Source organism: Myotis myotis, unplaced genomic scaffold (assembly GCF_014108235.1).
Source record: "Myotis myotis isolate mMyoMyo1 unplaced genomic scaffold, mMyoMyo1.p scaffold_m19_p_1, whole genome shotgun sequence".
NCBI lineage: Eukaryota > Metazoa > Chordata > Mammalia > Chiroptera > Vespertilionidae > Myotis > Myotis myotis.
Genome location: NW_023416313.1, coordinates 137,448,702 through 137,467,823, shown reverse-complemented (window position 1 = coordinate 137,467,823; position 19,122 = coordinate 137,448,702). Strand labels below are relative to the sequence as shown.

The 19,122-nt window shown below is 40.9% G+C and overlaps 1 protein-coding gene across 4 annotated transcripts; it reads right to left on the bottom strand.

Annotated features, from left to right (window-relative positions):
- Nucleotides 1-412: 412 nt before the first annotated feature.
- On the bottom strand, nucleotides 413-18,299 carry LOC118678146 (E2F associated phosphoprotein). 4 transcript variants are annotated; one of them, XM_036353353.1, is made up of 6 exons: nucleotides 17,959-18,299; nucleotides 13,401-13,579; nucleotides 11,221-11,316; nucleotides 9,373-9,490; nucleotides 7,802-7,915; nucleotides 413-1,043 (listed from the first exon to the last, which is right to left on the bottom strand). In XM_036353353.1, exons 1-6 carry the CDS (start codon nucleotides 18,015-18,017, stop codon nucleotides 767-769), a joined length of 843 nt encoding a protein of 280 aa, XP_036209246.1. In that variant the 5' UTR covers nucleotides 18,018-18,299; the 3' UTR covers nucleotides 413-766. The 4 variants fall into 4 exon arrangements, with proteins under 4 accessions (XP_036209246.1, XP_036209236.1, XP_036209256.1 ...); XM_036353343.1 differs by lacking the exon at nucleotides 17,959-18,299 and adding an exon at nucleotides 17,442-17,638; XM_036353363.1 differs by lacking the exons at nucleotides 7,802-7,915; nucleotides 17,959-18,299 and adding an exon at nucleotides 17,442-17,640.
- Nucleotides 18,300-19,122: the final 823 nt, after the last annotated feature.

Below are 19,122 nucleotides of genomic sequence, written 5' to 3'. Positions count from 1 at the left end.
ATATTTTTTGGTGTGCAGCAGAATTTTAGTAATTAGATTATGTGTGCCATGAGAGGGAAAAATGTTGAAAATCACTGATGTACTTAATAACAAAAACAAGAAAAACACTTGGTTGCCAGCAACAGAAATTCTGGAATAAACAGCAGATACAAGGGGCAGCAAGAGGATTTTTAAATCTATGGCTGGAGGCTGAGGCTGCTCTTCCTCACCACAAATTTCTATTTCACTATGTTAATTCATTAAGTTTAAAATACTAGTAAGTACAATCCTTTTAAGGAAGCCTACATTAATTACTCAAAGCAGCCAGCAATACTAACTCCATGTCATTGTAACAGTTGCTAAACATTCACTCCACCCTATGCAGTAGAAGGAAAATAAAGATACTTCTTAGCAAAACCAATACATACAGAAGTCAGTAAATAGTTTCCAGTTTAATCACACCAAGGGTATGTCTAAAATAAAAAATAACACTCTAAAACAGATTACTTACAACTCCAGAACACTTTAGTTCTAAAGAACTTTAATAAATAAAAAGCCCCAAGTTTCCAAAGTCCATCAAAAAGGGATTGAATAATCAGTCTCAACAGAGCTAGGGGAAATTTTTTTAAAGAAGGGGGAAAGGTGAAGTTTGGTAACCATTCTCTTTCAAAAATAAAACACTGCTTCCTCAAATAACCACTCAGAATGTCACTTAATAGGCAGGAGGAAAGTAACTGTCATATTTGCCTTATATACAGTATTGGGCAATTAAATGCAAACTTAGCTATTAGGAATGGCTTGCCAAAACATTGAAAAAGTGAAAGACTTCATCCTTGTCATAGACTGCCACTTCAGTGGAACATTCGGTGCACATAACTGGGTGATAGATTTCTTCCACTTCTGTATCTGTCTGCTCTGCAGCATCTTCATGGTTAGCCCGCATCTTCTTATGGCCTCGCTTTTTCTTCCTGTTCTCTGGGGTTTTATATCTTAGAACCTCCTCTTTGTTGACAGAACAATTCATCACAAACATTGCTCTATACTGAGTTTTGTATGATTCATGCCTAAGAGGGAAATAAAATGGAGAATGTATATTTATGTTTTATTTTAATAGTTATCCATTTAGATAAAATATGACACCAAAAATTACTGAAATACCAACCAAAGTAAAGATATAAGAACAAAATGGGAAACTTACAGAAATGTTAAGAGCTTTTTTAAGAATAGGAAGTAACTTGTTAATAGATAATGGTGCATAAGTAACTTTACCTCAGAAAAAAAAATTGATTTGCTCTTCAAACTTAAAAAGATAAGTTGTAGGAAACTTGAGAGGTAATATTTAAATTATCTTTGGCTGTTTCTATTGTGACCTGAGACTCTGCCCTCCTCTCATTACAAGTGGTGCCGTTCTGGTCACCATTTCAGTTAAAGCTAGTTTTAAAAGCTTAAAGAACCCTGGCTCATGTTGCTACATGGTTAGAGAGACGGCCTCCACACTAAAGGGTCATGGGTTCAATTCTGCACACCACCAACAGCATGTACTTGGGTTGCAGGTTCCATCCCGACCCTGGTCAGGACAAGTGCGTGAAGCAACCAATCAATGTGTCTCTCTCACATCGATGCTTCTCTTTCTGCCTCTTCCTCTCCCTCTCTCTCTCTAAAATCAATAAACATATCCTCAGATAAGGATTAAAAAAGAAAAAAGATAATGCTTCCTTTGTTACCCTCAAATACTTAATATTTTTCTACTTCTTTCCCCACTTAATAAGTTGCCTTACTTTCTTCCCTTTAAATTTCATGCAACAGAAATATCTGGCTAAAAACAGTGAACTCCAGTTATGCCTTCATTAGTTCCAAATGTTGACCTCCGCTACCATCACCACCACTGGTAACTTAGACTGTGCAAGCTGGTGCTTCTCCAAGTAAGACTATAAAAATTTCATTTATACTCCACTGTATTGGAATCCTGTATTAATGTGGAACACAATTTTTACCAAGGAAAATTTCTACTGTTGGATTATAAAGCAACTTCTTTTGAGTATAGAAACCCTGTAACATGGTTTAATTTGAAAGAAGCAACTTAAGTACAAAGACATTTTATAGTTAACTTTTTCTTCATTTCATAAACATATTCTAGGTGTCCAATTTATATACAAAAAGCTCAAGGGTTCATATGGAAAGTACATAAGTTAATTGCTGCAGATCAGAAATTTCCAGGTAGTGAATAAGAATAACATGTATCTAGCTCCTCATGAGCTCCTAGAGTAGTGATGGCGAACCTATGACACACGTGTCAGAAGTGACACGCGAACTCATTTTTTTGGTTGATTTTTCTTTGTTAAATGGCATTTAAATATATAATCTAAATATCAAAAATATAAGTCTTTGTTTTGCTATGGTTGCAAATATCAAAAAGTTTCTATATGTGACACGGCACCAGAATTAAATTAGGGTTTTTCAAAATGCTGACAGCTCAAAGGTTCGCCATCACTGTCCTAGAGCAAATCCACCGCTCCGGCATCACTTGGTTTCAGTTAACTTGATTGAGAACACGGACTAAGCTAGGCATTTATAAGACTACCAACAGAGGAAAAGAGGAAAGAAAAAGGTAGAGAGTATACAGTCAACCCTCCATGTCTGCTAGTTTCGCATCCTCAGATTCAACCAATTGCAGATAGAAAACAGTATTTTCAACCTGCAATTGGAAATCCATAAATGCCAAGGGCCAAAATGTATGCACTGTTCTGTGCTATTTCATAGTATAAGGGACTTGAGCATCCGTAGATTTTAGTATCCACTGGGATGGAGGGGGTGGGAGCATGGCCTGGAATCAATCTCCCTCCAACACCAAGGGATGACTATATTTGGATTAATAGAATGAAGGGGGGGAGACAAAACTTGATCATCTCAAATGATGCAGAAAATTTGATAAAATTCAACATGCTTTCATGATAAAAACACCCAATAAGCCCTGGCCAATTTGGCTCAGTTGTTAGAGCGTTGGCCCACAGACCAAAGGGTCGAGGATTCAATTCTCCATCAAGGGCATATACCTTGGTTGTGGGTTCCAGCCAGGTCAGGGCATGTGCAGGAGGCAACCAATCAATGTGTCTCTCTCACATCAATGTTGCTCTCTCTCTCCCCTCTCTTCCACTCTGACTGAAAATCAAATGGAAAAAATATCCTCAGGTGAGGATTCTAAAACAATAAATAAAATAAAATACCCAACAAGCTAGGAATAGAAGAAAATTTCCTCAATAAAATAAATACCACGTATGAAAAACCCATAGCTAGCATCATACTCACTGATGAAAGACTGAAAACTTTTCCTCTAAGATCAGAAAAAAGACAAAAATACCTGCTTCCACCACTTCTATTCAACATCGTATTGGAAATTATAATCAGAGCAATTTGGTAAGAAAAATAAAATAAAAGGTATACAAAGGAAGACGTAAAGTTATCTTTGTTCACAGATGACATGATCTTATATGTAGAAAACTCTAGATTACACAGAAAAAGTATAAGTGCTAATAAACTAAGTCAGCAGAGTTGTAGGGTACAAAATCAACATGCAAAAGTTTGCTGCATTTCTGCACACCAGCAATGAACAATCCCAAAAGGAAAGTAAAACAGAAATTATCATAGGCTGGGGCAGTGCGGGTGAAGAATGGGAAATTATTGTTTAATGGATACACAGTTTCCGTTTGGAATGACGAAAATCTTCTGGAAATAAATAATGGTGATGGCTGCACAATATGGTGATTGTAGTTAATGTCACTGAATTGTACACTTAAAATAATTAAAATGGAAAACAAGGTAAGAGAGTTCACTGTCACCACTCCTAACCAACATAGTAGTGAAAGTCCAGGCCAGAGCAATCAGGCAAGGAAAAGAAATAAAAGGTATCCAAATAAGAAAGGAAGAAGTGAAATTGTCTCTGTTTGCAGATGACATAATCATATATATATATAAAAAACCCTAAAGACTCCATCAAAAAAAACATTAGAATAAACAAATTCAGTAAAGTTGCAGAATACAAAATTAATATACAAAACTCTATTGTGTTTCTATATACTAACAACTATCTGGAAAAAAAAATTAAGAAAACAATCCTATTCACAATAATAGCATCAAAAATAATAAAATACTTAGGAATAAATTTAACCAAGGAGGTGAAAAATCTATACACTGAAAACTCTAAGACACTGATGAAAGAAATTGAAGAAGAAAAAAAAAACACAAATAAATTGAAAGATATCCTGTGTTCAGAGACTGAAAGAATTAATATTGTTAAAATAGCCATACTACCCAAAGCCATCTATAGATTCAATGCAATCCCTATCAAAATTCCAACGGCATTTTTCACAGTAATAGAAAAAACCATCCTAAAATTTATATGGAACCATGAAAGACTCTGAATTGTCAAAGTCATCTTGAAAAAGAAGAACAAAGCTGGCCCTAGCTGGTTTGGCTAAGTGGATAGAGTGTTGGCCTGCAGACTGAAAGGTTCCAGGTTCGATTCTGGTCAATGGCACATGACTAGGTTGTGGCTCAATCCCCAGGAGGGGGCATGCAGTAGGCAGCCAAACAATGATTCTCTCTCATCATTGATGTTTCTATCTCTCTCTCTTTCTCCCTTCCTCCCTGAAATAAATAAAAATATTTTTTTTAAATTAAGAGCAAAGCTGGAAGCATCACACTTCCTAATTTCAAAGCTAGAGTATAGAAATGGCATAAACAGTATAGGAATGGCATAAAAATAGACCCATAGATCAACAGAACAGAATCAAGTGAGAGCCCAGAAATAAAGCCACAACATATAACCAATATTTGACAAGGAAGCCAAGAAAATTCAATATGGAAAAGATAAGTCTCTTCAATAAACACTATTGGGAAAAGTGAATGTTCACATGCAAATGAATAAAACTGTACCCCTATTATACACCACTCACAAAAATTAATTTTAAATGGATTAAAGACTTAAAGATAAGGCCTGAAATTGTAAAACTCCTAGAACAGCGGTTCTCAACCTGTGGGTCGCGACCCCTTTGGCGGTCGAACGACCCTTTCACAGGGGGCGCCTAAGACCCTCCTGCATATCAGATATTTACATTACGATTCATAACAGTAGCAACATTACAGTTATGAAGTAGCAACGAAAATAATTTTATGGTTGGGTCACAACATGAGGAACTGTATTTAAAGAGCCAGAAGGTTGAGAACCACTGTCCTAGAAGAAAATCGGAAAAGCTCCTTAACCTTTGTCTTAAAAATGTTTTTTTAACATAACAGCAAAAGCACAAGCAATAAAAGTGAAAATAGGAGAAACTAAGATGGCGGCATAGATAAACACCGGGAAATTTCTGCTTCCCACAACAATCGATAAATGCATCAAAAACACAAGGTGGACACCATCCAGAACTACAGGAGGGCTGGCTGAGTGTAAATTCTACAACTAGAAGGAGAGAAAAGCACACTGCGAGCGGGAGGAGCTGCGGAGGTGGCGTGCAGAGGTACGGGGGGCTCGTGCGCGCGGAAAGGGTCTGGCACCTGAGGACGCGGCTGTCTTTTTGAATCCGGAGGGAGACACAAGCTCCCGACGGCTCTGAAATCCGGTTCCGGGAAGTCTCTGGGGACCCAGGGCTCATACGGGGAGATACTGGACTGTCTGGCAGCGGGCGAGCTTGAGAGCGGCTTTCCCTCAGAGGTGCTTGCAGCCGTTGCCGGGACACTGGGACTCGCGACTCCTTAGGGCAGGGCTGAGGCTCCGCCATACCTGCTTTCTCAGCCCTTTGATTCCTTGAGACCCCGCCCCACCCAGGCTGCGGCAGAGGCTTTTGCATATGAATGCCCCGGCCACTTGCAACCTGTAATTACCTAACCGCAGCCGGGCCAGATAGACTCAGAGCTTCCAAGAGAAGGCCCAGGCCCCACAGCGGCTTGCGGCTTGCATTGCTACACAGCTGAGCATCATCAGGGCAGCTGATTCTCGCTGCCAATTGCCCTGGAGGTCAATTCCTCCCAGTGATCCTACAACAACCAAGGCATAGCTACAACAAGACTGTGCACAAAGCCCACGAGGGGGTGCACCAAGAGTGTCCACCTCAGGTAACTGGGGAGGCTGAGCCACTGGGCCCTACAGGACACCTAGCACACAAAGCCACTCTATCAACACAGGGAAGCAACCAAAATGCGGAGACAAAGAAACAGGTCACAAATGGCAGAAATGGAGGAAAGCAAACGATTGGATATAGAGTTTAAGGCCACGGTTATAAGGTTTTTCAAGAATTTTATGGAAACCGCCGATAAATTTAATGAATCCCTCAATAAGTATAGGGAGACCATGGAGGACATGAAAAAGGACCAACTAGAAATTAAGCATACACTGACTGAAATAAAGAATAATTTACAGAGATCCAGCAGCAGAAAAGAGGATCCCAAGAATCAAGTCAAAGATTTGAAATACAAAGAAACAAAAAATACCCAACCGAAAAAGAAAAAAGAAAAGAGATTCCAAAAATATGAAGATAGTGTAAGGAACCTCTGGGACAACTTCAAGCGTACCAACATCAGAATTATAGGGGTACCAGAAGGAGAGAGAGGGCAAGATATTGAAAACCTTTTTGAAGAAATAATGACAGAAAACTTCCCCTACCTGGTGAAAGAAATGGACTTACAAGTCCAGGAAGCGCAGAGAACCCCAAACAAAAGGAATCCAAGGAGGACCACACCAAGACACATCATAATTAAAATGCCAAGAGCAAAAGATAAAGAGAGAATCTTAAAAGCAGCAAGAGAAAGACAGTCAGTTACCTACAAGGGAGTACCCATACGACTGTCAGCTGATTTCTCAACAGAAACCATGCAGGCCAGAAGAGACTGGCAAGAAATATTCAAAGTGATGAATAGCAAGAACCTGCAACCAAGATTACTTTATCCAGCAAAGCTATCATTCAGAATAGAAGGTCAGATAAAGAGCTTCACGGATAAGAAAAAGCTAAAGGAGTTCATCACCACCAAACCAGCATTATATGAAATGCTGAAAGGTATTCTTTAAGAAGAGGAAGAAGAAAAAGGAACTCTTACCATTTGCCACAGCATGGATGGAACTTGAGAGCGGATAAATACCACAGGATCTCACTCATTTGTGGAATATAATGAACAACATAAGCTGATGAACAAGGACTGATCCAGAGACGGAGAGGCATTGATTGGACTGTCGGGACTTGGAGGGAAGGTAGGGGAGGGTGGGGGTAAGGGGGAAAGATCAACCAAAGGACTTATATGCAAGCATATAGGCCTAACCAATGGACATGGACAACGGGGGGGTGAGGGCATGAGCGGGGGTGGGGGGCGTGGGGGGTAGAGGGTAACGTGGGGACAAGGACACATATGTAATATCTTAATCAATAAAAATATATTAAAAAAAAAAATAAATAAATAAAAGTGAAAATAAACAAGCAGGGCTACATAAAACTAAAAAGCTTCTGCATAGCAAAGAAACAATCAACAAAATAAAAAGATAACCTACAAAACAGGAGAAAATATTTGCAAGTCATACACTATCTGATAAGGGGTTATAGTAAAAATATACAAGGAACTCATACAACTCAATAGTAAAAGAACAGCCTTAGCTGGTTTGGCTCAGTGGATAGAACATCAGCCTACAGACTGAAGGGTCCCGGGTTTGATTATGGTCAAGGGCACAAGCCCAGAATTCCTAACTACCTCAAAAGTCTACTTCAGATTTTAAAAAAGACCCACCAAGTTTTGTTTTTATTGCTTTGTGCGTATGTGCGTATTGTTAGCCTTTATCTGTTACCTTTGACAATCAAGACACAGTGTGGTCATGCAGGCAGGGCAATTCAAGACAGCATCACTATTTGGAACAGGCTGTTGTTGTTGACGTGGCCTCTGTATTCCAAAACCATGGTATCTTGAACAGAAAATGAAAGTAGAGGGAAGACACATTAAAACCAGAACTTGATTTCTAATGCTACTCCCCAATAAAAGTAATCAGTAATCCTCAGAAAATTGGTTAATTCTAGGAATGGGGCATACAAGATGAACCTGAAGCATCTTGTAGTGCCAGAAAGTAAGGAAGTGCTAAGAAAAAAAAAAGAAAAATCTGCCCAGCCAGCCTGGCTCTGTGGTTGAGAGTCAACCTATGAACCAGGAGGTCATGGTTTGATTCCCAGTCAGGGCATATGCCTGGATTTTGGGCTTGATCCCTAGTGTGGGGCATGCAGGAGGCAGCCGATCAATGCGCGTCTCTCATCATTGATGTTTCTATACCTCGCTCCCTCTCCCTTCCTTTCTGAAATCAATAAAAATATATTTAGAAAAAAAAAAAGAAAAGAAAAACCCAATGCAGTAGGTATGTCTAAGGGGCACAGGAGCCAACTGAAAGCACTCCCAATGGCCAAAACTAAAGCAATTAGATTTAAAAAAAAAAAAAGTAGTATTGGATTTTAACCCAAAGTATAAGTTCTCGTGAGTCCATGCTGATGTAAATGACTGAATACATAAACGAGGAAGAAGAGACAAATCTCCCATACGGAAGAATTACAAATAACTTATGAAGATACTCTCCCTCATAACTCACTACTCCTTAAGTCTGGGCTGCACATAGTGACTTCCTTCCAAAAACCACAGTAGATTTAAATTGTGTCTATATTTTTTTATTCATTTTGGTTCTTTTTTTTTTAATATATTTTTTTTTAATTTCAGAGAAGAAAGGAGAGGGAGAGAGAGATAGAAACATCAATGATGAGAGAGAATCACTGATCAGCTGCCTCCAGCATGCCCCCCACACTGGAGATCAAGCCCACAACCCAGGCACATGCCCCTGATCGGAATCAAACCCGCGACCCTTCAGTCTGCAGGCCAACGCTCTATCCACCGAGCCAAGCCAGCCAGGGCCATTTTTGGTTCTTGAATGAAGAGACTGACTACAACAGTTTGTATTCAAAAGCTTTTTTAAAAATCAACTTTCTGCCCTGACCAGTTTGGCTCAGTGGCTAGCGTCGGCCTGTGGACTGAAGAGTCCCAGGTTCGATTCCGGTCAAGGGCATATACCTTGGTTGCAGGCACATCCCCAGTAGGGAGTATGCAGGAGGTAGATGATCCATGTTTCTCTCTCATGGATGTTTCTAACTCTCTATACCTCTCCCTTCCTCTCTGTAAAAAATCAATAAAATGTATATTTTTTTTAAAAATCAACTTTCTGACTAAATTTGCTTTATTTTCAAAATCAAGTATTCAGCAGTTTGTTCTCAAACTTCTTTATGTACATCTATATAAGCATACATATACATTCAAAATGTGAATATAGTGAGATTATCTTTTAATCATTTTTTCTCAAGATTCTAAATATTAAATTTAAGTTCTTACCCTCTTCTCCGTGCATCAACCCAGGCCTGATCTCTGTTATCTTTTTCAGGATCATACAGTAATTCATCATTTGTTAGAATCCTGTGTCGTTTCTTCTTTTTTCTCTTGGTCACCTGTGCTAATTTCAAAAATGTTAAGAATATGGCTAAGTAGCAAGTCTAAAGTTCACACTTTTTTTTTAAATCCTCACCTGAGGATATTTTTTCCATTGATTTCTAAAGAGAGTGGAATGGAGAAAGAAAGGGAGAGGGGAGGGGAGGGGGAGGGGAGGGGAGGGAGGGGAGGGGAGGGAGGGGAGGGGAGGGGAGGGGGAGGGGAGGGGAGGGGAGGGGAGGGGAGGGGAGGGGAGGGGAGGGGAGGGGGACGGGAAAGGGGAGGGAGACGGGGGAGGAAGAGAGGAAAGGGAAGGGGAGAAACATCTATGTGAGAGACACATCAATTGGCAGCCTCCTGCACGCACCCCTACTGGGACTGGGGAACCTGCAACCGAAGAACATGACCTGGAATCGAACCCAAGACCTTTCAGTCCTCAGGCTACACTCACCACGAGCAAACCAGCCAGGGTTAAAGTTCATACCTTTTTAATACAGAATGAAGAATCCCATTTCCTAAGCTACATATTTTTTCTATTTATATTTTCCTTTTAAAAAATTTTAACTATTCCTCCAAGTACCGTTCTTGCCCAATTAACAAGGCATTAAAAAGAAGATGACAGAGGAGGCAAAACTTTTCTCACTGAAAACTGGTATCTCAAACTGGTATTTAAATAATGAAAATTCTGAGTCCAAAAAGGCTACTCAAAGCAAAGCAAGAATAGAAACTATTTTTGACATCTAAATTTTCTACAAGTTCCCATATATAAAATACTACTGAAATCATAAAAAAAAATTTCAAGTGAATGGAAAAAAATATGGTCATCCATATATACTAGACTTTTAAAATGTACTTAAGGATGAAGTACATTTGGCTCAGTGGCTAGAGCGTCGGCCTGTGGACTGAAGCGTGCTTGAGCACGTCAATATTTAATAATATATAAAATTATTACTTTACCAAATAAATGTATTATTTGTGTATTCCAGTGTAATTACTGATATAGTAAATTAGTTTCGGGTCTTGTCAATATGTTCATCTTCACTCAAATTTTATACAAAACCAATTCCAAAGAATAGAGGTTAATTTTTAAGAAAAAACGAGCCCTAGCTGGTTTGACTCAGTGGATAGAGCGTTGGCCTGAGGACTGAAGGGTTCTGGTTGGGGGCACATGCCCTGGTTGTGGGCTTGATCCCCAGTGTGGGGTGTGCAGGAGGCAGTCAATCAATGATTCTCTCTCATCACTGATGTTTCACACTCTCTCTCCCTCTCTCTTCTTCTCTGAAAGCAATAAAATTATATATTTTTTTAAATCAAGTTAGGGAGAATTCTGCAAGGGGGGTAAAAAAAAATATAGAAACTATTAGCAGGTGTGAAAACAAATGTTGCTGTGCTAGGAAACCTGAGAGAAGAGGGGGGGCCAAGAGCCCTGAGTTGGAACACACTCGCCCTTTCCCGAGTTGTGCCAATACAGTGCCAGTGTTGGTCCTCATATGTATGCGTTCCCATCTGTTCTTTTTTTGTGTGTGTGGTAAAATTGGTATACAAGGTTATATATATTTCAAGGTGTACAACATTACAGTTCAATATTTGTACCACACCTGTTCTTATTCATCGATCCTGCTTTTGTTTTCACATCAGCAGCCTGCAATTTCTTTGAAAAATATCAAACATAGGGAAATCCTAATACAAAATAATTCCTAGATAAACTTTTTTTCATAAAATATAACTGCTAAACCTGGTAAACATTTTACTTACTTGTTTTGTCTTCATCCTCAGAATCAGAATCAAAATATATATCATCATAGTACTTTGTGGAAGCTGTTCCAACTTTCCCATTTCCTGAAGAAGACCCTGTTCAAACCATAGGGAAGTTTACAAACTAAACCTTACATAATTGACAAGAAAAAATCTCCATATGTTCTTCCATCACTTCAAAGTAATATCTACTCATTCCCAATCTCATTTGGATGAAAAATATTTCCAAATCAATGACTTACTAGATTGGTGCCCCATGCATTACAGAGAGCTGCCCCTCCTGATTAAATGTTCCAGATCATGGGATTATTTTTTCTCCCTTCCCACAAATCTAATTAAATAGCCTATTTTCAAGTTGCCAGCATACATAGCTCTACCTTTCAGCCATGCAATATACTGTGGAGAACAGGGAATAAACAACTTGTTTTAAAGGAAGTTCGGGGGAAAGAGAGTAAGAGCTCTACAGAGAGGCAGGGGAATGACTCAAGGACTCATTTGTGCCTAGTGCTATGACATTATCTATATTTATGTCATCATAAGCCTGCATCCTAATTCTTCCTCTTAAAATCTGCTTTTGCTTTTATTATCATACTAGAGGCCCGGTGCACGAAATTCGTGCACTGGGGGGTGGGGTTCCCTCAGCCCAGCCTGCCCCTCAGTCCGGGAGCCCTCAGTGGATGTCCTACTGACAGCCATCGTCTGGCAGCAGAGGCTCAGAGCAGGCGTCCCGTGTGTGTGTGTGTGTGTGTGTGTGTGTGTGTGTGTGTCCCCGCTGGGGGTCTGCCTTTGCCCTGCCTCCCGGCTCTTGCCTGCCGCCTGGGTTTCTGATCACCATCCTTCCCCTTTCGCCTCCCATCATTGTGGCTACGTATGCAAATTAACCGCCATCTTTTTTGGCAGTTAATTTGCATATCGCCCTGATTAGCCAATGGGAAGCGTAGCGAAGGTACGGTCAATTATCCTTTTTGTCTTTTATTAGATAGGATACACTTTCTTCACAGTTAATACATAGCATATCAACATGGAAACCAATGCTGAGGAGTCCTACTATCACAAATCAGTGTTTGAGTCAGATACAGTTTACATATAAAAATGAAATGTTTCATTACTTAATAAGATAGGAATTTGTGCTGACCATGCTATATAACCCTAAATATACTTCTATAAACCTGCTTATTTTTTTCTCCTGGGGTAAAAATTACAAAAGGAAATTATGCAAATAAACAGTATTAAATAATATCTTTCCAACAACACAGAAAACTTCTTCACTAGTCATCAAAGAAAACTATGCTCAGGTTGCCAAACACATTTATCCATTCACTCAATAAATATTTACTGAGTTGCCCTAGCCCATGTGGCTCAGCTGGCTGGGCGTTGTCCCAGGCACCAAAAGATTGCTGGTTAGATTCCCAGTCAGGGAACATGCATGGGTTTTGGGCTCAATCCTGGGTAGGGGGCATGCAGAAGGCAGCCAATCAATGTTTCCCTCTCATATTGATGTATCTCTCTCTCTGTCCCTTCTCCACTCTCTTAAAAAAAATAAATAAATAAATAAAAGCCCTAGCTCAGAGGTTCTCAACCTGTGGGTCGCGACCCCTTTGGCAGTCGAATGACCCTTTCACAGGGGTCGCCTAAGACCATCCTGCATATCAGATATTTACATTACAATTCACAACAGTAGCAACATTACAGTTATGAAGTAGCAACGAAAATAATTTTATGGTTGGGTCACAACATGAGGAACTGTATTTAAAGGGCCAGAAGGTTGAGAACCACTGCCCTAGCTGGTTTGCCTCAGTGGATAGAGCATCGGCCTGCAAACTGAAGGATCCCAGGTTCAATTCCAGTCAAGGGCACAGAACCGGGTTGTGGGCTTGATCCCCAGTAGAGGGCATGCAGGAGGCAGCAGATCAATGATTCTCTCTCAGTTTCTATCTCTCTCTCCCTCTCCCTTTCTCTCTGAAATCAATAAAAATATATTATTTTAAAAAATCAATAAGAATTTTTTAAAAAATTCAGCTTACCCATTTAAAAATACATACATATATATGGTATTTATTTATTTACTTACTTACTGAGTACCTACTGAGGGTTCTGGGGACACAAAAGAGCACAAACAAGGTTCTTGCCCATACGGAGCTTGGAAAAATATCTTTATTGAAATCTAACTAAAAGTTTACCTGTTTCCAGGGAGGATAATTTGACTTCCATTGTTTTTATGGTGGAATTTAATTCAGCTTCCATTTCTTTTTCAAATTCATCTTCACTAGATTCACTTTCTCCAGTAAGACATTCTCTGATGAGTTTTCGTTTTTGGTCAGGAGTTCCATGTAAAAGCACATCCACTTCATCTTCAGAACTAATATAAATTTAAATCATAAAGGATATGAATATTAAAGAATTAAAATAACTTACAACTCCCATCACCTCACTGCCCAACAAGCTTAAGTTTATAAGGTTGCATTTGATTTATCTGGCATATTACATAGTAATTACATAGTAAGTGAGCTAGTCTCACTTAATAGATCAACCATTTTGCATATTTCCAAATATATTTTTTAATGTTAGCATAACACTTCCTCTTGTAAAAGCTGTACATTTATTTCTAGCTCTTTGCTATTAAACACTATAATGAACATCTTTGTACATATAACTTTGTTTAATTCCTTAGGATGAATGTCTAGAATTAGATACAAACATTTGACTTCTTGAATTATCACACTGCTTTCCAGGATTGCACCAATTCTAATTTTTTCAGCAATGAAAAATTTACTCCACAGTGTTTTAAAACTCAAGACAACTAAATTAAACCTAAAATGCCCAGCCGGTGTGGTTCAGTGGTTGAGTGTCAACCTAAGAACCAGAGGGTCACAGTTCAATTCCCAGTCAGGGCACATGCCAAGGTTTCCGGGCTCGTCCCCAGTAGGGGGTGTGCAGGAAGCAGCCGATCAATGATTCTCTCTCATCATTGATATTTCTGTCTCTCCCTCTCCCTTCCTCTCTGAAATCACTAAAAATATATTTAAAAATAAAAAAAATAAAAGGCACAGTGCTGCAGAGAACTATAAAGAGAGAGAAAACTAAATTATATCTCAAATTCTCCTGAGCAATTTCTGCCAATTTACTTGGCTTTCTGTGCCTGGGTTTCCCCATCAATAGGAATGGGACAAAATTAAACCAGGTATCAGCAGAAATATCTGAAATGCCCAAAACAGTTCTAATACAATCAACAGTACATAAATAATGCTCAGTTACTCATGGTCTGATGAATACTTACTGACTATTCTTGGTTTTTGGTTCTCTAGTTTTGCCTTCTAAACAATGCTTTTGAGCCTCTAGCAGAAAGTAAATCAGAAAAATCCAATTCACAACAATTAATTTTAACCCAAGATGTCAATATCTGACCCAAGATGTCAATGCTGCCAAGGTTGAGAAATCCTGATCTATTCTATATTTAAGTGTTTCCAAAGTGTGGGACATAGATTATTTTAATGAGTAGCAGAATAGACGATGGCCCATTAAAGGATACTAAAGCCACTGCTAGTGGGAATGTAAAATGGTACAACCACTATGGAAAACAGCGTGACAGTTTCTTATAAAACTAAACATACAATTACCATACAACCAGCAATTGAACTCCTGGGCATTTATCCCAGAGAAATGAAAATGCATATGCACACAAAAACCTATACATGGCCCTAGCCAGTTTGGCTCAGTGGACAGAGCGTTGGCCTGTGGACTGAAGGGTCCCTGGTTCGATTCCAGTCCAGGGCATGTACCTCGGGAGCCACCGGCCGTGGTCAGGGGCATGCAGGAGGCAACCAATCAATGTGTCTCTCTCACATCAGTGTTCTGTCTTTCCCTCTCCCTTCCACTCTCTCTAAAAATCAATGGGAAAAATGTCCACAGGTGAAGTTTAAAAAAAAACCTATACATGAATGTTTATAGCAGTTTTATTCACAATAGTCTAAACTTGAAAGATGTCCTTCAACGAGTGAATGGTTAAGCACAGACTATTACTCAGCAATAAAAAAAGAAATGAACTATTAATACCTAAAAAAATGGGGGTGAATCTCCAGAGAACTGTGCTGAGTGAAAAAAGCCAATTCCAAAAGGTTACAAACGCAGAATTCCACTTACATATTTTTTGAAAAGGACAAAATTATAGAAATGGAGGACACACTAGCAGTTACCAGAGGTTAAGAGGGGCATGGGGGGCGGGAAGTGGGGAAAATGAACGATCCTCATGCTGATGGAAATGTCCTGTAACTTGACTGTATTCATGTCAATATTCCGGTTGTGATATTGTACTAGTTTTGCAATATGTTAACATTGGGGGAAACTGAGTAAAGGGGGCACAATCTCTCTGTATTATTTCTTACAACAACATGTGAATCTAGTTGTAAGAACAAAATGTTTAATTTAAAAAATTAAAACACAAGGCAAGAGTGTTATTCTTTTTTGCAAATTTTCTTCAATCTTGGTGATTATTTCAAAAGTCTCAGCATTTGCACTGCTAGTCAAGGCAATGTCATGGGCCCTGCATATTCTTGTTGAGTATGCTAGCATGCAAGGTTCACAACACTCTATGCCCAGGCCATTTTTCAGGGTTGTTTGCAGTAAAAAAAAAAAAAAAAAAAAAAAAAAAAAAAAACTTGATGGAGAGGACATGTCCCTTCCCAGGACAAAGAGCAGGCTTATCTACTGCCTGCTGTCAAAGAAGTAGATTCCAAGCTCAAGCGGTCTTCAGCCAGGATACCAATCCACCGAATGTTAGCATCCGTCTTGGTCTCTTTGCATAACCTCTGCTGAAGTGAGGGAGAGCAACCAACACCAACATAATAATGTTCATGCTGCCTGCTGTGCTGTGAGTTTTCTGTAACCCAGGAGTCTCAGCTCTTCCGCCAGCTTCCATGAAACAGTGACAGGCTATAAAATAGTACCTTATAAAGAGGAGTAAAATCAAATCCTGACAGGTACCTCTTACCTCTCTAACACAATCTCCCTTTTTAAAACAAGCATTGGATTCAGAGCCTCAAGCAGACAATACTGCCTTAAAGCATTGTTTTGTTTTCATAGTATTTATTTTTTTCATTACTTTACAAGTGACAAGTGTCAGGATTATAAAGCTTTCTTGAAGATACTTAACTACAAAAATGTAAATTGACTTAAAGAAAAATGTTAAATAAATAACACAAGTGCCTATGGAGATGGTAATGGCAGAATAACTCAAGTCCAGGAAACACTCCTCTATTCCAATCAAACTGAATTACTAATTGAAGCCTCTATCTACCTCCTTTCACAGACCTGACCCTTTAAGTCAACTTCCACAGGGAATCCTGGAATCCATCCTCACTCCCCACAACAGAAACCTTCGCAGCAGCCGGATCCCCATGCCTAGGACCCTCCCCAGGATAATGGAAGGAAACACTGTGATTGAAAGTAGGACAGTTTTACAGAAAGCTCAATCCGACGAAATGTTTTAAAGTTATAAGTAGGATCTGCTGACAGCTCTCAAATGGCTTAAATTTGCCTGGAAATCTATTGCCAACAAAACTGCAAGTTTCCCTCAGGTAGGATACGTCCTTCCTTTTTGGAAATTCCCACGAAAACCTCGTCGGTACCTAGCTAAGATCGTTTTCTACAATGCTCTTCCGAGATACATGCTTATTTCCCAGATTTATATCTTGCAAGGTAAGTGTATTATTTCCCCTACTATACTGTAAACCTGTAAAAGGCAAAAATCTTATGACTGGTCTCTGTAGCCCAGAGCAAGCACCTAACAGGTGCTCAAAAAAACCCTGCTAAATATCCCCTTATTTCTGTTTATGGCATGTTAGTCTTCTAGCTGGTCAGCTCACATTAAGTGACACGACCCTTACAACATACTTACGACATATTTATTATATTTCCTTCTTATAGATGAGAAACCGAGGAGAAGCGACTTGCCTTGGCTCACACTGCCCGTAAGCTGCAGAGGCAGGATGCGATCACACGGCTCTGGAAGACTTACGCGGGATTCCCGAACAGCCCCCTTCCCCTGTCGGCCCCGCCTCCCCCGAGGCTGCAAGGCCTCACCCGAACTCCCCTCGGCGGCCCGCAGGCGACAGCGGGCGCGACACGGGCCGAGCCGCTGGGCCGAGGGTCCGCACAGACCGGCCGGCGCGGCGCAGGGAGGAGGCCGCGGCCGAGGCCTGGGGCCGGGCGGAGCCGGGGCGCACCTGCTCAAAGCCGGCTCCTCATCGCTGGGCTCTTCGACTGCGTAGGGGTCATAGTCATCTTGGAGCCGGTTCATGGTGGCCTCCGCACTCCTACACCGTCCGCAGACGGCCGCAGAGTAGTTTCCTCCGGGGCCCCTTTCCTAAGGCGCTGCGGACTCCACTTCCGCCCGTACTTCCGCTCCGCCCCCACCTCCGCGCGCCTGCGCAGAATGTCCCAGTGGCGGGGGCGGAGGCGGGGCGGGGAGGGGAGGGGCGGGGCGGGGCGGAGCGAAGGGGTGTATCCAGCCACTGCGGGCAGTCGCCTCTGTCAGCGGTTTTCAACCTTTGGGTCCAATGACCCTTTCACAGGGGTCGCCTAAATACATCCTGCATATCAGATATTTACATTACGATTCATAACAGTAGCAAAATTACAGTTATGAAGTAGCAACGAAAATAATTTTATGGTTGGGTCACAACATGAGGAACTGTATTTAAAGGGTCGGGGCATTAGGAAGGTTGAGAACCACTGGCTTACCTGGAAGCAGCCACCTTATCACCCACCGAGATAGTAATCCTCGTCGTGCGGCACCTCATTTCGTGATGTGAAAAGCAGAAATCTAGACACTGGGGGACATGCAGCCTGTAGGTCCTCAGACACTGGCAACCGACGTTCCTCCAATCTCCTCGCCTCCAGCCGTCCTACCTTCTCTTCGCTGCGCCGCCGCCTCGCCTTCAGGACTCACGCCTCACTCAGACAGCGGCCCTGACTTCCTACGGAAAAGTTGTTAGACTGTCACCAGTTACTTCCCAGTTGTCTTTTTTGGACTCTTCTCAGTCCCAAGCTTTGCTCAGCCCTATTCCGACTCCACGCCATACTTGAGCTGAGGCAGATGGCAGGCAGCCTCTTGGTTGCGACACCTTTTCTCCCGTCCCTGCACCAGCCTATACCCAAGTTCCTGCCTCCTTCCGGACATCTCTCCCATCTTCAAAATCCCATGCAGATCGCTATCCCCTCTTATTTGGATCCTTGCCCTCTCCTCCATGTACCATGTCGGTTTTCCAATTGCCTGGCTAGGTTTCTCCGCCTGCTGCACCCCTGCCAATTCAAAATCAATATACCGTGGTAGCTCAAATCCAGCTCAGCATGTTCCATCCCATTCCTATACTTTAGCCATAACTACTTCTTGTTCTTTCTTTTTTTTTTTTTTTTTTTGATTGATTTTAGGGAGAGAGGAAGGAAGGAGAGAGAGAAAGAGAGAGAGAGAGAGAGAGAGAGAGAGAGAGATCTTTTTTTAAAAATATTTTTTATTGATTTTTTACAGAGAGGAAGGGAGAGAGATAGAGAGTTAGAAACATCGATGAGAGAGAAACATTGATCAGCTGCCTCCTGCACATCTCCCACTGGGGATATGCCCGCAACCCAGGTACATGCCCTTGACCGGAATCGAACCCGGGACCCTTCAGTCCGCAGGCCGACGCTCTATCCACTGAGCCAAACCGGTTTCGGCAAGAGAGATCTTTTGTGGCTCCACTTATTTTATTCATTCATTGGTTAAACCCACAACCTTTTATCCGGATGACACTCTAACCAACTGAGCTCCCCTGGCAGGGCCAATAGCTACTTTTGACTCTTGATTTCTGTCACTTCCTCCATCCTCACAGCTGCTATAGGCTGAAAGTCTTGGACTCTTGGTTGACT